The 19,163-nt window shown below is 34.2% G+C and overlaps 1 protein-coding gene across 1 annotated transcript in view; it reads left to right on the plus strand.

The window, feature by feature from the left end:
• Nucleotides 1-19,163, plus strand: part of KDM7A (lysine demethylase 7A) — a 102,388-nt gene that overhangs the window by 42,806 nt on the left and 40,419 nt on the right. The window contains exons 3-8 of the mRNA XM_037836030.1: nucleotides 4,321-4,438; nucleotides 7,809-7,969; nucleotides 10,560-10,701; nucleotides 11,007-11,193; nucleotides 13,441-13,603; nucleotides 18,003-18,090. Coding sequence (XP_037691958.1) covers nucleotides 4,321-4,438; nucleotides 7,809-7,969; nucleotides 10,560-10,701; nucleotides 11,007-11,193; nucleotides 13,441-13,603; nucleotides 18,003-18,090 — 859 coding nt within the window. The remainder of the gene's footprint in view (nucleotides 1-4,320; nucleotides 4,439-7,808; nucleotides 7,970-10,559; nucleotides 10,702-11,006; nucleotides 11,194-13,440; nucleotides 13,604-18,002; nucleotides 18,091-19,163) is intronic.

A 19,163-nucleotide genomic window follows, 5' to 3' on the forward strand; every position in this document is an offset into this window, starting at 1 on the left:
ATGCTTCAGAAGAATAAATTGAAATATCAGTTGTCATTGTACAAAAGAGCATAGAGGAAATGTTTAAAAAGTTCGGGATTATGTTGTAACTAGTTCTTTTCTTAAAATTTTGGACTGCAAACTAATGCTTTTGTGTTCCCAAACTAAAGTGAAATCTGTAGTCTTAGTCAATTTAGAGGTGGAAAGAAACTGCCTGAACAAACCTTCATACATACTTGGGACAGATGTAAAATAACCTATATGACTTCCCTGCTTTATTTGAATGTACCTTTTTCACTAGTACTTTTTTACCTTTTTTTAGTAGAAATTGTATACTGAAATATTGGGCAAATAATTTTTGAAAAGAGACTTACTGAAAGTTACTGCTCTGTTTTGTCAGCAACATTGTAATTTTCTTAATTTCTTTATAAGAGGTTTAGAAATTTAAGCTATATGAATACATTAAGATCTCTCCTATAAAATACAGATCATCTATTGTACTAGTTCCACAGTACTAGGTTAGCAAATTGGTAAAATTGTTGCATGTGTTATTGACGAGTTTATTATTATAAATGTTTTTAAAGGATCTTATTTTGTGCAGCACTGAAGTGTGTAATATATAATTTGAAATAGTTGTTGACCAAGTGTAATTCTTGGAGGAAGTAAATAATACTGGGTTGTTACTCCAAAGGAAACAGAACTAAAATTTATTAGTTTTAGTTTAGAATTTAAGTATATAATCCCCAAATGAAATAATTTGAATTTAACTTCTATGAAATATTATGTGGGTTATTATAAGGCAGAATATGTATAATGTACTTATCCTATATGCAGTGCAATCTGTTTTTTCTTTTTCTTATATGATTTAAACAAAAAACTTATGATCAGTAAATTGATTTCATAATCTGTAATGGATCATGACCTGCACTTTGAAAAACACTGCTTCAGAAAGAAGGTTGCCCATTACCTGGTCCTTCCTGTGCTGCTTATCCTTGAATAATGTAAGATCAGGCATTGGCTCTCTTCTGGGCAAAAGTCCAACTCTGAATACTCATAGGGAAAATGCCCAAGATCCAGTTATCTGTTCTATCTTGATTTAAGGCTCAACCTCCTCCCCTAGTTTAGGTAATCCTTTTGATTCCTTATTAAACCTCTCTTGCTTGCTATCTAGGGTTTCCTATTCTTTTCAGAATTCCCCAGGAATCTTTATTATATATACCATTTAGACAGTATAATACCCACTTTATATGGTGAACTTAGACTTTACCCTCTTAATGGGAATTAAGAACTCTATTTGAGGCCAGGATCAAAAAATAGGCTAGCACTTAAACATATTTTTGTGCACGTTGGGCACATTCAAACATGAAATTTTCTCTCTTCTCTGTGACCACTACTAAAATATTCCTTCCAAAGGGATCGGGCTCCTTCTTTTAAGAAATTCATTCGGCTGTTACAGTGACTGATTTATGTTTCAAGCAGGTTGACCAGACAGGACTATTGTATCCTTCTGTTAACCTCCTGCAAGTCAGCACATTTGAAAAGAAATAATAGTAATTGCCAGCTTATTACGTACCAATTAAGTACTTGATCTATGCTATCTCCATTGATATTTATAGCAACTCAGTGTGAGAAATCAAAAAAATTATCTAACTAGCTCAGTCATGTAACTATTTGGCAGGTCTGGAATTTGAACCCAAAGCCAATGCTCTTCACTGATTAAGCTGTTATGCAAAAATGTATATTAAAACAGTGTAATAGTATGCAGTATTCAATATCAAATGGGTGGATTTTTAATTTTTCTAAATGATAATGCTCATTGTTGACCCAAGGCATTGAAATAGGCAGCTTTTACATAATATTGGTGAGAGTGTATAAGTTACTACCACATTTCTGGAGCCAGTTTTGCAGTATGTAGCAAGAATCTTAAAGATATTTAAACTTCTAGCATTTTTAGGAATTTATCCTGAGGAATTAATCAGAAAAACAAATTTATGTATATAAATATTAATCTCAACATTATTTGAATAAAGATTCAGAATTAACTAAGCTCAGGAATCAAAAAATGATTATAATATGGTGCATCTCCATCTTAGTATTCTAGGCTGCCTTGAAATTGCTTTGGAATATTTAATAAGGTGAAAATGCTCATAATATAAGAAAAGTAAGCAGGATAAACATTTTGATCCCAGATGAAGATAAAATGGTGTTATGTATCTGTATTTGGGTTCAGGGTAAATTAGTGGCTGAAATAGGAATTCCAGGAAAAAAAGCCTGGAATAAAATACTCTTGAATTTTATAAAGTGGTTTTAAAATGAGAGGGAATAACATGAGGGATACCTTAATGGAATCTCCAAATTCATCATCAGTTTAAAATAAATCTATATAGATTTCTTCTTTTTAAAACCTAAAAATCTCTAGCAAGGTGGCTTTGTAATTCTCAATTTTTCTAGTGAGATTTTTTTTAAAACTGGGATTTACTTTCTTCCATATTGGGGATCTGGCTGCCATATGTTACTTGGGAATCTTGTTTTAAACTCTTATATATTGATAAGCTTGATTTCCATCCCTATTAATTATTTAATGTAATCTCCTTATTCATTTGAGGATTCAGTATTATGTTGTTATTATCATCTTCATAAGTTGAAATTTTGAAATAACTTGTAATCATAGAGCTGTTCTCCTGCCTAATACTTTATTATGTGTTCAAAAATACAGGAAAAGTTGAAAGAATTTCTCAGTGAACACCTAGAAACCCACCATCTAGATACTATTCTTAACATTTTGTTACTTGTTTTAGCAATATCTGTCCATGAAACTATCCTGTTATCTATCCATTTTATTTTTTTATGCGTTTCTGAGTTGTAGACATCAGTGCATTTCCCAGAATCATGGAGGTTTAGGCTTAAGAATGATTTTCAAACTTTGAAAAAGAAAAGATTTGAACATAAAATCTTACATGGTATACCAAAGAGAGGCAGGTGGTTTCACTCTGGTGGAAAGAGATACGGGGTTCACAGTTCCTCCCTTGGACTCTTCTCCATCTTCCCCTTTATGAGGATTCCCCAATACAATTTGAAAAATAGCACTCTAGTTGATCTCCTTCATTTCCATAATGAGGAAACTGGATCCAGAGGTGTTGAAGTGACTTGCCCTAAGTTGCAGAAAAAGTTAATGGCTGAAATAGGAATCGATTCCAAGTCTCCTGATTTTGATTGCTGTTACTGTTCAGGGTTATAACCTCCCAGAGCTGTAAAATCACAGGATTTTAGTGTTAGAACTAACTGTAAAGTTTTTAATTGTGTCATCCCACCCATTTTCCTCCAATTATGATGCAGTCACCTGCTTTTATTTGTGTCAGGATAACTGTGCTGATTTTGGGAGTAAATCTTTACATAAGAGAAGGAACTGTGCTGTTAAAATAGATTTCTGATGTGGGATCAAAGACTCTATTTTTTTTTAAACTCATTTTTACTGAGATATGGTCACATACCATACAGTCATCCAAAGTGTACAATCAGTTGTTCACAGTACCATTATAGAGTTGTGCATTCATCGCCCCAATCTATTTTTTGAACATTTTCCTTGTACCAGAGAAAGTGAAAATAAGAATAAAAAAATAAAAGTAAAGAACACCCAAATCACCCCCCCACCCTATTTTTCATTTAGTTTTTTGTCCCCATTTTTCTACTCATCCATCCATATGCTAGTTAAAGGGAGTGTGATCCATAAGGCTTTCACAATCACACTGTCACTTCTTGTAAGCTACATTGCTATACAATTGTCTTCAAGAGTCAAGGCTACTGGTTGCAGTTTGATTGTTTCAAGTATTTAACTTCTAGCTATTCCAATGTATTAAAACCTAAAAAGGGTTATCTAGGTAGTGCATAAGAATCCCCACCAGAGTGACCTCTCGACTCCACTTGGAATCTGTCAGCAAAGGCTCTATCTTGAGAGGATGATTTGGATGATTGGTAAAAATCATATTTTGACCTTATGTTCCAGTGAAAACAATGATTTTTAAATAATTGTGAAATTTTATAGTATGTTTAAATGTAGACATTTAAAAAGGCTCCATCTGCTGATTTGAGTTCTTCAATTTAATTTTAAAATGATTTTGAAATGTTAAAAAAGGTAGGTTAAAAAATCCAGTTAGTTACCTATAATTGTAGCATTACATTAAATAGAATTTACTTCTTCAGCCTGTAAATGCATTAAAAACTTGAGTGTTTTTTATGATCCTTAGAATTATTTCTGATTGTAGTAGAATATAATGACTACAGAGTACATGGTATCACCAGTTACCAAAAACTTTTTCTTTTTTTAATCTTGTAAAAATCTAGTGAAAAAGAGGAGGAACTGGCACAGGCACGACTACACAGAAATTGATGATGGTTCCAAACCAGTACAAGCTGGAACTAGAACTTTTGTTAAGGAATTACGTTCTCGAGTCTTTCCAAGGTATGGAAACATCTTCTGACCAAACAAAATGTAAGAATGTTGGCTGATAAAGTGACATTATCTAAAGCAATGTTTTTCAAACTTCAGGTAGCAACCCATTATTGGTCTCATAATAATAATAATAATAATAATAATAAATAGAATAGGGTAGAAAATATCAGTTTATTGCAAGTAAGAGGGGTGAGCATTGTTTTGTGGAACTTTTATTATATATACATATGTCACCACATAAAAATATTTTTCTTGTGTGGGTAACAGTCCAAAAAGTTTGAAATACACTGATTTAAGGTAATTGTTCTCAAATGGTTTCTTTATGATATGCAGGTGTTTCTTCTCTTTTGCTTTCACCCCCATCCTTCTCCTGTTTTACAGCTCTATTTTTTTCCTATGTTGTTACCATATCTGTCTATCTCCAGATCCACCAGAAGTACCCACCACCATTTGTCAGGCTCTCTGGTGGCATCAGGACTGGACTTTTGGATTTTTCAGAGATAATGAAATGTATTTGAGTTATATATGGCTCAGAGAGAGTGAAAAGCATTATAAGTCACTTCATCATGCTAATTTAGATCATTTCCTACTCACTGCCTGACATCTATTTAAAGTGATAATGTTAACAGGCTTTTACACAAGATCATATCCAGGCTTGTTAAAGTTTAAATTTAAATCACAATATCACATGTAGCCTATTATGGAATTATTTTAGATCCTGTAACTATAAAACTTCTGCTATTTCTCCACAATCTTTAGGATTCTTGCCTAACCCCACCCCCTTCCTTAATCCATACTCTGAAAAATATAAATGATAAGCATCTACTGTACTATCCCAGAGTTCCACTGAGAGAAAGATAACATATATGAAACATAGTGTTTTTACATGACTTTTGTGTGTTAAATGCATTATTCCTAAATACTTTTGTCAGCTACAAATTGTAGGAAAAATGTTTGTTTCCTTTTTATTGGATAATGCTTGGTTGTTTTGGAGTCTAGGGCCAGAGTTTTCAGCTTTGGCCTATGGGCGTGCTTCAGGGAGGTTTGTACGTTCCTAAAATTATTTATGTGATTTAGTGTCATCAACTGAATGTGCATTTTTCCTTGGATGAGCCATAGCTTTCATTAGATTTTTTTTCCCCAAGTGTGTTTGTGATTTAAAAACGTAGTGTTAAAAACAAAGGGTTACAAAATTCAAATAATAAATATTTTAAGAAACAAATGTGATTATTATATAAAGAAAAGCAAGGAAACAATAAACACAAATCCAAGATTCTGAGGGGGGAGGACATGTGGGTGGCCTCAAAATTGGTGCACTATTTTTTGTTGTTGTGTTCTTTCAGCTGGGTGGTAGGAAGATAGGTATTTAGTGTATCATTTTTTCTAGTACCTTAAATTCTATTCAATATTTAATGAAAACTATGAAAACAAAAAAAAATGGGTTAGGTAATACATGTGGCTTTTCTGCCAAAGTGAACATAAATGAGAGGAGGTTGTAGAGATGATCACAAATGTCTAAATTGTGATTATCATTAATTAGAGGTCTTTTGGTTTTATTTTCACTTCATAAACCCTCACATCATTTAAAAATGTGTAATTACTAAATCACACATACATGATGTGGCTAACACATAAGTGTACAGTATAAAAAAAACAAATGAATGGGTTATCTTCCCCTCCTCCTTGTGTAAATTGTTTGAGACCTTTTTCCTCATAAATAATAACATTTTGAAAATTTATGTAAATAGAGGTATGGATGTATATATACATACAATTTTAAAAAATTAAAATGGGTTATATTATGCATAGTGTTGGGAACTTGCTTTTTTTACTCTTATATTTCAGAGATATCCTTTCATATGTAAACAGATTTGCCTCATTCCTTAACAACTGTGTGGTATGCAATAGTATATATACCATAATTTACTTAACCATTCCCTTATGGTAAATGTTTAGTTTGTCTCCAATTTCTTTCTCTTGTAAATAATGTACCTACATGTTTAAGCACTTGTACCCATATGTTTTTGAACAACAGGGGAAATAAAACACCAAACATTTGAGATCAGGGAGTACAAATGATTTTAGATTCTCCCTTAAGTTGGAGTATAAGGAATTATTTGATCCTCAGAGGTTGGGGGAAAGAGGGATAATTGTGAATGCTTACTGGGGAAAATAAAAGGCAGTATAAAACTCAAATGAATCAGATGAAGAAAATCTAAGTCCTCCACAATAAGACTATCCAGGAAAAGACTCTCAATATTTTTAGGCTGCAAACTGATCTTGCCTTATGGAAAGGGTATAGAGATCAAAACCTAGAAATTCAGGGTAGCAGTTTCTTCTCCTTCTCCCATCCTTTCCTTGCCACCTAGGCTACAGATGACATCAAGATGGTTAAAATCTGATTGTATAAAAGGAATCTGTTGTTTTAACCTATTTATAATGAAGCTGTTGCACTTAATTTCAAATGTACAGCAGCTACATTCTCTGAGCAGTTGGAGATAAAACCAAGAATATCCCCATTTAAAGAAATTTGGAGTTCTTTAGATTTGTAGTTAGGTGGAGGACAGTGATAAGGGACATAACACATTTAAATCTAATGTTATAATGAGTTAATTGTTAGTGATGGCATCTGGAGGTTCAGCAATTCTTTTCAGTGGATTAAAGTGTCTTCCTAGTATTAAAACTTATTAGATTCTGGTTATGGCATCGTTTAAATGAGTGATTATCAATTGGGGCATTTTAGAAATTGTTCTCAATAGGCAGGAGCCATGGATGCTACTCATCCTCCACAATGCCACTGAGTTGTCCTCTGTCCTGGTAGACTTTGAACTAACTTCATCTTCCTGTAAAATTTTATAGTCAGATAAAATCTGGTCTGGTTTTACTTATCCTAACACTAGTTTTTATTCTAATGTCCACCTTACCTTTCATTCTTTGAATGTCCTATATTGCTTCTATTGAGTGGCTTCTGATCTTTTTCTTTCTCTTAAATACAACTATTCCTTACTACTAGCTGTGATCATTTCATACTTTGTTATGTCTTTTAGTGTAGTTTACCTAAACAGTTGTATATTGAAATCCATATTTTGCTATAACTATTTTGTTTTCTTCTGTCCTGTTACCATTAGAGCATTATATGTGTGTGTGTGTGTGTGTGTGTGTGTGTGTGTGTGTGTATTTCTAATTATATATATTAGAACAAGTAGGTTGTATTATCTATGAATTTTACTTTATAAAAAGGGGAATTAGGTATGGGAGGTTGAAAACCACTGATACTAATAGCAAAACAGTGTATGAATTAATCTATTTCCAAATTTTCATTTTTTTTTTTTTAACTAAACTTATCCACAAATTTATTTCATTCTTATGTTTTCCTTAGTGCTGATGAAGTCATTGTAAAGATGCATGGCAGCCAGCTGACCCAGAGATACCTGGAGAAACATGGATTTGATGTCCCTATTATGGTCCCTAAATTAGACGATCTAGGACTCAGGCTCCCTCCACCTACTTTTTCTGTTATGGATGTGGAACGTTATGTAGGTACGAATGTGATTCATTTAAGTACTGAGAAAAACACAGTAAAAGGAAAAATGATTAGTGTCCTAATAATATTAAAAGTTGAATGAAGAGAGATTAATTTACTTCAGTTTCTTGGATCAGAGTAAGTGAAACTCAGTGTCACCTATGTTGAAAACTGTTTTTTCTCAGCAGACCTAACAATTGTCAGAAAAACACAATGAAACATTTCCCAGTCTTACTTACTCAGCCTCATCCTTCTCCTTTTTTGTTGTCAGTACATTTTCCGATACTTGCTTAGAATAAACCATTACTGAGGCATAGTTACAGATACTGGGAAGAAGATGTGGAAATTGAACTGGCTCTAGGCATCTGTAGAATACAAGTGTAAGATCCTTATTGCCCAGTACACCAGCTACCTTTTTAACATAATTAGTCCTCTGGATCTTACTTTAGTTGTCTCCTGCTGGTTAGAGGAAGGACCATAAAAAAGAGAAGAACATTTTAAAACCTATTTTTTTATTAATGACTTGGTGAATATTAACATATAATGATTCTGAACTTAATTTGTGATTTCAAGGCCCAGAGAGTATTAAAAAAAATAAATAAGGGAAAAAACCTTTCATCTATTGTGATATTGTTACATTTCATTAATTCTTATCATGGTATTTATAGCTAAAGCTGATTGTACCTTTTTATTTTTTATTTTTTTAATTCATTTTATTGAGATATATTCACATACCATTCAGTCATACAAAACAAAGCATACATTCAGTTGTTCACAGTACCATTATATAGTTGTGCATTCATCACCAAAATTAATTTTTGACATTTTCATTACCACACTTTCAAAAATGATAAGAATAAAAATTAAAGTGGAAAAGAACAATTAAAGTAAAAAAGAACAGTGAGTACCCTTTTTTTTTTTTCTTCTCCTATTTTTCTACTCATCCATAAACTAGACAATGGGGAGTGTGGTACATACGGCTTTCCCAATCACATTGTCACTCCTCATAAGCTACATTTTTATACAATCATCTTCAAGATTCATGGGTTCTGGGTTGTAGTTTGATAGTTTCAAGTATTTACTGTTAGCTATTCCAATTCATTAGAACCTAAAAAGGGTTGTCTATATTGTGCATAAGAGTGCTCACCAGAGTGACCTCTCGGTTCCTTTTGGAATCTCTCTGCCATTGAAGCTTATTTCGTTTCCTTTCACATCCCCCTTTTGGTCAAGAAGATGTTCTCCATCCCAGATGCTGGTTCTAGATTCCTCCCCGGGAGTCATATTCCACATTATCAGGGAGATTCACTCCCCTGGGTGTCAGATCCCACATAGGGGGGAGGGCAGTGATTTCACCTGCCAAGTTGACTTAAGCTGATTATATCTTATTCATTGTCAGCACTAGAGATTGTTTGAAGATTAGATCTCAAATCTAACTAGACTCAAAATCGTATGTCCACTACAGTACATTAACTGCCCAGCATGAAATATCTGAGAACTTGTCCTTTTTTGAGCCATCAGTGGACAATTCTCATTAATAACGGTCACATTGAGGAAATTCAATTAAATATCATGACTTCGCATTCAGCTAATTTTGAATATTTGCTAAATCAGGGGATGAGGATGAGATATATATAACCTAAAGTCATTTGCATGGATAGTCAGCCCTATAAAATAAATGGCTTTGTAATATATGTATAGGAAACAAAATGTTGAAACTGCTTGAAAGCTAACTTTTCAGTATTCTAAAGCACTTTTATATTCAGTTGAATATCAGTAACAGAATTGTCTTGCCTCATAAAGGTAGAATAAAGAAATCTATTAGACAGTACTTTCTTAACCTCTCTCAAGTTATATTAAAGTAAGAAAATGGAATTTATTTATTTTTTTATTTTATTTAATTTTTTTATTTTGAAATAAATGGAATTTATTTTTTTCTATTTCAGATTGGTTAAGTATTGCTGTATTTTGAATTCTGCCTTATCTTGTAAAACTGATGATGCTTCTTAGCTGTGTTGGCAGTGCAGTGGTGTGCAAACAATATGTGGTTTTATAGGAATATTGTGGATTAATCACAATTCACAATTCATTTCACAGGCACTGATATGAACTGATATTTGCTTCTAACCGCTTACTTTCATTTGAAGCAGAATATTAAAAGAGAAGACACTACTAGGCAAGCAGAAATCGTTTGTCCTGGTCACCTTGCTCACCAATTCATCATTGACTCATTTTATGTATGAGGAAATTGAAACCCAGAAAATGTTGCACAATTTCTACATACCAATGTAATAATGCATTTTGGTCATTATGAGCGGCACATAAGAAATCATTGGTATATGGAAAGTTTTGTAAACCCTATAGGTTTTCATGCTCTGTGTTAATTTATGTAGTGCTGTCTTAATGCTTTAGTCTTTCCTTCAAAAAAATACCTATTTTTTTCCCAAAGTTCTAGTGGGACTTAAAAAGTAAGAATATTAGGAGAATCTTTGTCTCAACAGTGTAGTGTTAATAGTTGGCTTAATTATCGTACCAAGTAAATAGGGTCTTTAAATATTTTTGTTCAGGGCATATATTGATGTCAGTAATAAGACTTTTTTCTCTCTTCAGGTGGTGACAAAGTGATAGATGTCATTGATGTGGCAAGACAGGCAGACAGCAAAATGACACTTCACAATTATGTTAAATACTTCATGAATCCTAACAGACCAAAAGTGTTAAATGTGATCAGCCTTGAATTTTCAGATACGAAGTGAGTAGCTCTGGACATTTGGGTTTGGCATTCTGGGTGTTAGCTAAGCTGAATATAGTTATGATAAATTTAATTTAACAAGAAACTTATGTCTTCTAAAGTGGTCCAGTGGTAGCAGTGTTGTAAATTTTGATTTAGAATACTAAGAAAATATTTAGAAATAAGGTGTGTTTTAAACTTTTATTGTTGTTAACCTTGAGCTCCATTTAATTACTTGGTTTGGGTTGAGATGGGAGATGCTGTTTTAAGAAGTTTTAATTTGCATGATGTGCGTGTGTGTATGTGTATGTTTGTTTTTTTTAAAGGATGTCTGAATTGGTGGAGGTCCCTGATATAGCCAAAAAACTTTCCTGGGTGGAAAATTATTGGCCAGATGATTCAGTCTTTCCTAAGCCATTTGTTCAGAAATACTGCTTAATGGGAGTTCAAGACAGCTATACGGATTTCCACATTGACTTTGGTGGAACTTCAGTTTGGTACCATGTCCTGTGGGTAAGATTGGGGAATTTGTTTGTTCTTTTATTTACCAAAAATATAGTCATGTTTTTCTGGTGATATGTTTTTTGCTGTAAATGATTTGTATAAAGGAGGAAATTTTTGTATTTTTTTAAGTGGATTCTATCACTTTGCCTTTAAATATTCTGGTTGTTTTTGTTTTGCTTTGTTGTCTTTGTATGGTGTTGTTTTTTGGAACCACTGAGAATTTTCAGTAAATAAATTATTAGTTGTTTGAGATGAAACAAGTTATCGGTAATGAACTATTGGAATTAAAAGCTTTCTATTCTTTTTCTCCATTGAGGTTTCTTGCATCTCTTTGTACCTTACATTTTCTATCTCAAGTAATGGGAGAGACAGGCGTTCTTAATTTATATTTAAATTCCTTTTTAGCCCCTCATCTTTTAAGTTCGTTTCTCTTAGCCTTTTGTTTCTTTTTGTTTCCTCTTCCCCTTTGTCAATTATCAGTTAATCCTGGAATCAAATAACTGAGAAGAAGCCAAATTGCAGTAACAATTGTTTCTGGCCTTAAGGTTGAATTAGAACTACTATTTGGGTAAGGCAAGATTGCCCATTAAAATACCCCCTTCTTCTTCCAGCTTATATTCACCTTTCTTTATCTAGAACTGTGCTGTTCAATAGAGGAGCCCCATGTAGCTATTTAAATTTAAGTGATCAAAATCAAATATACTAAAAACTTCAATTCCTCATTTGTACTAGCCACATTTCAAGTACTTAGCAGCCACATCTGGCTAGTAACTACTGGATAGCACTGACCTAAAACCATATCTCATTCTAAATCAAATGCCCTTGCTTCACTAATGCTTTGGATTACATTTGACCTTGTGTTTTTGAGCTCCTGTTCCTTTTCTCTATCAGGAATCAAAGAGTTAGTTCATTAAAGAAGTTTACTTATAGGTCTTTAGAAATCATCAATATGTTATAGATCTTAGAAGAAAGAGCAAAGTTTGCAGAGATGTTAACTTGGGGACTGTTAACATGTATTTATTTCTATACCTTAAAAATGAGTGGAGACCAGTGGGATGTTTGTGGTTCTTTACCCTCCTCTTTAACTATTTCTCTTTTTTTTAAATCTTTTTTTATCATATCTTTTATTGTAGAATATAACATATATACATACAAGTAATACCTTTCCAAGTGCAATTTAGCAAATAGCAGATTTCAAAGAATGTTGAGTTATAGTTCCACAGTTTCAGTTATTTCCTTATTGTGAAATATCACATATATACAAAAAGGTGATAACTTTCAAATTACAATTTAAGAAGTAGCTATAAAATAAATTTCAAAGGATGCTATGGGTTACAGTTCCACCATTTCAATTCTTTCCTTCTAGCTATTCTAATACCTTAGCAACTAAGAAGAAAATTATATAGAGATTCAGTATTCATAATCCTTTGTTAAATTTCATCGTGTCTGTTGCTGCCCCTTCCTCTAGTTGAATCACTTTCCCAGTCTTCAGGGATGTCTAGGCAGTGACCTTTCTAACTTGTTCATGTTGAAAAGGGGTGTCAACATTATGGGAAAAGGGGACATAACTGATTGATGCTCTTGAAGAGGCTATTGCCTCTGGGTTTGGGGACTTAGCTGGCAAAGGAGTTCTCTGAAGATTTAAGTTTCTGAAGAATTAAACTTAGTGAGTGAAACTTTTATACAGCGTCAGATAGGGATCTGGGTATTCTTTAAGATTTTTGGGACTCCTGTTGACTTGGGCTTATCATACTGTGGTCATTTGGCATGTCTAGCTGAAGCTTGCATAGGAGTAGCCTCCAGGACAGCCTCTTGACCCTATTGAATTCTCTTAGCCACTGAAACCTTATTTTGTTGCCTTTCTTTCCCCCCTTTTGGTAAAAAAGGCGTTCTCAACCTCTTGATGCTAGAGTCAGGCTCATTCCTGGAATCTGAGTCTCATGTTGCCAGGGAGACTCATTCATCTGGGTAGGGAGGAGGGTCCTGTCCCACATCAGGGGGAGGGTGATGAACTTTCTCTATTTCTTCAACCCTACTTTATTGATGCCTTATCATATTTGGGAAGGGGAGTTTGAGCACCTGTGAAGATGCTTATTAAGGGCAATAGCTACTGATCAGGTATGTGAAGTGTATCTTTCTGAGCCTAAAAAATCTGATAGTTATTTGATTTAATTTAGATTGTCATATTGGAAAATGTAGGCTATGCTAAAGAATGGGTTTTCCTTTTTAAAAAATAATATGATTACTTCCTTCTAGGGTGAGAAGATTTTTTATTTGATAAAGCCAACAGATGAAAATTTGGCATTCTATGAATCTTGGAGTTCATCTGTGACCCAGAGTGAGGTGTTCTTTGGAGATAAGGTGGACAAATGCTACAAATGTGTGGTAAAGCAGGGACATACCTTATTTGTTCCTACAGGTAAGATTTTAATCTCATCCCTATTCCCATAGTTATCCTTGGTCACATGGGGTCAGTTCTTAATTAGAACCTCTGGCTTTAACACGTTTGCTCCTTAGGAAGATTCTTCTTGTGGTTAGGACTTATTTTGGCTTTGTGTTTTCTGTCATTTGCTTTTTTTTTTTTTTCTTAGTTAGAAAAGTTGGGGGTTTATAGAACAATTGTGCATAAAATAAAGGATTCACATATACCTCCTTATTATAAACAACTTGCATTAGTGTGGTACATTTGTTACAATTGATGAAAGTACATTTTATAATTTTACTATTAACTGTACTCCATGGTTTAACTTGGGGCTCACTGTTGGCGTTGTGCAGTTTTCCATGGATTTTTAAAAAGTTTTTATTTTAGTACCATATATACAAATATATAATTCAGTGCTGTCAATTACATTCAAAAGTTTTGCTATCACCACCATTCATTACCAAAACTTTCTCATCATTTCAAATAGAAACTGTACATTTTAAACCTTAACTCCATATAATTCACATACCATAAATGCCACCCTTTTAGAGTCTAATTCAGTGGGTTTTAGTATATTAACAAGGTTGTGCACCCATCATCACTAATTCCAGAACATTTACCCCAAAAAGAAATCTGTACCCATTACCAGTCACCCCCCCCCCCCCCCAAAAAAAAAACTCTTGCAACCACTGATGTATTTTCTGTCTCTATGAATTTACCTATTCTGGATATTTCATGTTAAATGGAATCATGCAATGTGTGGCCTTTTGTGTCTGGCTTCCTTTACTTAGCATAATGTTTTCAAGGTTCATCCATGTTATAGCATGTGTCAGAACATAATTCGTTTTTATGGCTGAATAATATTCCATTGTATGTATATACCAATTTTGTTTATCCATTCTCAGTTAATGGACATTTCGGTTGCTTTCTTCTGTTGTCTATTATGTGTAATGATGCTGTGAACATTTGTGTACAAGTTTTAGTGGAGGTATGTTTTCATTTCTCTTGGGTATATACCTAGGTCACGTGGTAATTCTATACTTAACTTTTTTAGGAACTGCTGATCTATTTTCCTCAGCAGCTGCACCATTTTACATTCCCACCAGCAATATAGGTTCTAATTTCTCCACATCTCACCAACAATTAATTATCTAATTTTAGCCATCCTAGTGGATATGAACTAGTATCTCTTTGTGGTTTTGATTTGCATTTCCCTAATGACTAATAATGCTTGGCATCTTTTCATGTGTTTATTTACCGTTTGTATGTCTTCTTTGGAGAAATGTCTATTCAAGTCTTTTGCTCATCTTTTAATTGGGTTATTTGTCTCTTTATCATTGCATGGTAAGAATTCTTTATATATTTTGCATACTAGCCATTTATCAGATATAATCTGTAAATATTTTCTGCTATTTTATGGGTTGTCTTTTCACTTTCTTGATAGTATCCCTTGAGTCAAAAGTTTTTCAATTTTGATGAAGTTCCCTGCAATGTTAACTCTGGTCAACTCTACCTTGCTGTCAAAGGCCAAACCTGCTGTAAGAAACTGTAAGAAATCCTGGGACAGCTAGGTGGGAGAAGGTATTTTTTGAGGACTCTAGGAAGGGATTGAGAATGGACCTTAGCTTTGTCACCAAGTGTAAGAATCAGGTGTGTCATTTTGCGATGTGATAGGGTTCAGTGTGTAGACTCCAGGCCAGTGGTTTTGAGAATTGTTTTTTCTGTTTTGGGCAAGTTAATGGCTGCAGAGTTAACAGGGATCTGTTACTACAGGTCTTGCTTTCTTGACTTACTGCTGCCTAGAATTTCCAGAATTTATAAGTCTAGATATGTATTTTAATATTTCTTTTGTGAATGGGCTAAGCTCTTCCTTATATCCTCTTTCCAGTGCTTCCTTTTATAACAGATATTTTCTTGTGCCCTTTTCAAAATCTGGAATTGAAATTCATAGATAATATAAACTCCTATACAAATGATTTCAAAAATTGATTTAATGACCTAACCTAGAATATAAAGAAGAAATAAAAAAGTAATTTATAATAAAATAATATTTCAATATGTACCTGCTCAGGCATAGCAGCATTAGAAGACAGAATAAAATAGATGCTTAAGCCAGCAAACCAGTACAGGTTTGTGTTATTGGCAACCCAAATTCTGCTAATGGCATTGGTTTAGGTTAGTAGTTCTCAAATGTCATTAAGCATCACAATCACCTGAAGGGCTTATTTAAACATAGATTGCTGGGTTCCATCTCCAGAATTTCTGATTCAGTAGATCTTGGTGGAGTCTGATAATTTGTGTTTCTAACAAGTTCCAGACTGATGCTATGCTGCTAGTCTGGGAACCTCTGCTGTAGAAAATGTGATTCTTTCCAAGTGGTTAGCAACTCTGATAAACTCTGATAAACTTCTGAACAAACTGAAGTAGTTTCCCTTGAATTTACAGAGTGGTTGTATTCTTGGAAAATTGTGTCAAAACCATGTAAAAATTACTTTGTTTAGATATATAATGGAGTGACTATGTCAAGACTCAGACAGTTATGAATAAGTTTTGTATCTATATAAATGCCCAGCAGAAATTTGAAAGTCCTGAGTGATGCAGGATAATTTCTTATTGTGGGAATTGTCCTGCATGTTTTACCTCTGGCCCTTGCTCCTGAAATTCCAGGAGTGCTCCTCAATCATTGTGACAATCAGAAAAGTCCTCCAACCTTTCCAAAGCACCCTCTTCACTCAGTTGTCCCTCTACTGAAAACCACTGATTTATAGGATTTGTAGCTTATATAGACAGATTTCTAATTTTTGATTTCAGGGCCAACCTCAAGACTTTGTGCCTTCGAGTGTACAAATGGCTATCCCTTGAAAGTCAGTCATTTGAGGGGTTTATGGATACTATATTATAGTACAATGAGGGATCAAAAGATGAAAAATATAAAAAAATGGGATTTGTGTATTTTAAAAGCTAATTTTTACATGCAAATAGGTATGTGTGTATGTATTTATTTAAGGTCTTTTTATGAAGTGTGTGTACACTTCCTTCCAAAGTTAGTCATCATCTCTTAATCAGAAATGCTTCTCTCTTCTAAAACATTTTTTATAAGAAAACAAGGCATCATTTTGAACAAACCAGTTTGAATGTCAACTTTTATATTCATAGGACGGTAACCCACCATAATTAAATGTTAGAGATCTGCCTTTTGCTTCTTACAGAGTCAGGTTTCAGGTTGAGTTCCACTGATCCCCATGTGTTTAGTCCCTTGAGGCCAGTCATTTCAGGATGACATTAAGGAGGTGAAGTGCTCAGCCAATCCTAGTGTTTATTTAATGAAAAATGTGCTTTCCTCATTCAAACCAGATTTGACTTGTCTTATAGTATAGTAAAATCTTTAATATAAAGTGAATTTTTTTCATTCAATTTTGAACTTTTTATTTTGAAATACTTTCAAACTTGGAGGACGGTTACAAAAATGCAAGCCTCATACAGAGAACTCCACTATACTCTAGATAATTCCACCAGACCCCAGATAATCAGATGCACCAATTTTAACATTTGCCATATTTGCTGTATCATACTATCTGTCCATCAGTCTTAATCCTTCTATCCATTCATCTATCTGTTTGTCTATCAGTCCATATTCTGAACACTTGAGTGTAGGTGGTATACAATATACTCCTTGTACTTAATACTGCCATGTACATTTCCTAAGAACAAGGGTATTCACTTACGTTTCCACCTTAAGTACAGTTATCAAGTTCAAGAAGTTTAACATTGATATAAAGCTACAGTTTATATTCCAATTTTTTCCACTACAGAACTAGGACCAGAGATCTGATTTGGGTGCAAGGGCCAGCTCAGTGCTGTGCCGGTAAGGGGCTGGGGGAGTGGTGAGCAAGGGTGCCATGTGATCTTATCCCTTTTAAGTAGCCATTTTCTTGATTTGGCACTCACCCTGTTACTGCAATCCTTTAACTGTTTTCTGGAGCTTTTAGTAAGATGTTTCTTCCTGTTTTTGCTGGTTGTTCAAAGCTTCTATGTGGAACGGAGACTTGAAGTGTCTCACTCTGCCATCTTGATTGGGATGGGGCTATAAATTGTGTTTTTAAATTAAAAAACAAAAACAACAGCAACACAAAATCCTTCACTTTATCCTGTTTCCTGGTTTGGATAGTTGAATCAATGTCTTTGTTTCCTCAGCACTGAGTGCAAAGCCTGGCATATAATAAGATTTAATAAATATTTAAATGGCTGAATCTATAGACTGTAATAGACATTAACTTCTCTAGCACTGGAATATGAAGTAAACTGATGTGGACATTTTGAGTTAGTTGTTTGTTTCACAGGTGATACACAATTGTTTGGTTTATATCACTGATTTATATACTTTTAACAATTTCAGGGTGGATTCATGCTGTGCTCACTTCTCAGGACTGTATGGCTTTTGGGGGGAACTTTCTGCACAACCTTAACATTGGCATGCAGCTCAGGTTGGTGTTATTGGTATTTAACGGTTCTAATGTCCTTTCTTAAATAGAACGTTCTTTAAAAGTTTCAAAAATTAGATTTTCAACATATTTTAGTTGAGATCCCATGGAGGCAGGCCCTGAGAGATAAATAAGAATAAGAACTTTTTACAAAAGTTTTGAAATTTTGTCAGAAGGAGACCTTGATACATTTCAAGTGTGAAACAAAGAAATCCATTCAGTTTGAGATTAAATATCTCCCCAGATTTCAAAATTTTATAAAAATACATGTGCTCTCCTTTAGCTATCTATTATTGCAATGAAGGAAATGAACTAAATCCAGTCAGACACAGAGGTCACAGATGGTGCTGGAAACAAACATCCCTAAGTCGGGATTACTGTGAAACCACCCATTTTAATTTTGCTGTGGGTAAAGGATTAAGACTTCTCTCTCCTTCTGTGTGAGAATTTGACCTTTGGGGTAACTCTCTTCCCCTGGTAGCCCAATGAGGGCAGAATACTACTAGGCAACATTGCTTATGGTAAAAATGATCCCTTCTTGATGAGCCTCATCAAGGCTAGGAGAACGAGAAATACCTGGTAGGAAGCCTTGTGGCACCCTTGGAAGCTAGTATTACAAGGGGCATTGGCTCCCATGGGGCATCAAGCTTTAAGCCAGGGCAGCTCCCACACCTGCAAGGTGTGGATCTCATCTTTAGGTACCTGAGTTGTACCTGGGGGAGAGATAGCTCCTGCTGTGTGGATTCTCTTAGAAGACTAACACTGTGGCAAGCTGTGGTTCCTTGTCTTCTCATCTGGACACACTTCTCATTGTGCCAAGTGTGGTCTCATGGGAGACGTGTCTTGACTGCAAGTTGTCCAACACATGGAGCTGTTTTCTAAACATATTGTGTTATTTATTATAGTGGAATGCTCATAAAATTCCTTCTGTTAAAAGTAGGATACCAAAGCTCAAGCTGTGATGTTTTATGAAGCCCAGTGTGATTTTTAAGTGTACTGTCAAACTTGGTATGGTCAGAACCTGGATAAGGTCACAATTCAGTCTTGTCCAAATGCAGTATTGATTAGGAATTACA

This window comes from Choloepus didactylus, chromosome 5, assembly GCF_015220235.1.
Source record: "Choloepus didactylus isolate mChoDid1 chromosome 5, mChoDid1.pri, whole genome shotgun sequence".
NCBI classification, from domain to species: Eukaryota; Metazoa; Chordata; class Mammalia; order Pilosa; family Megalonychidae; genus Choloepus; species Choloepus didactylus.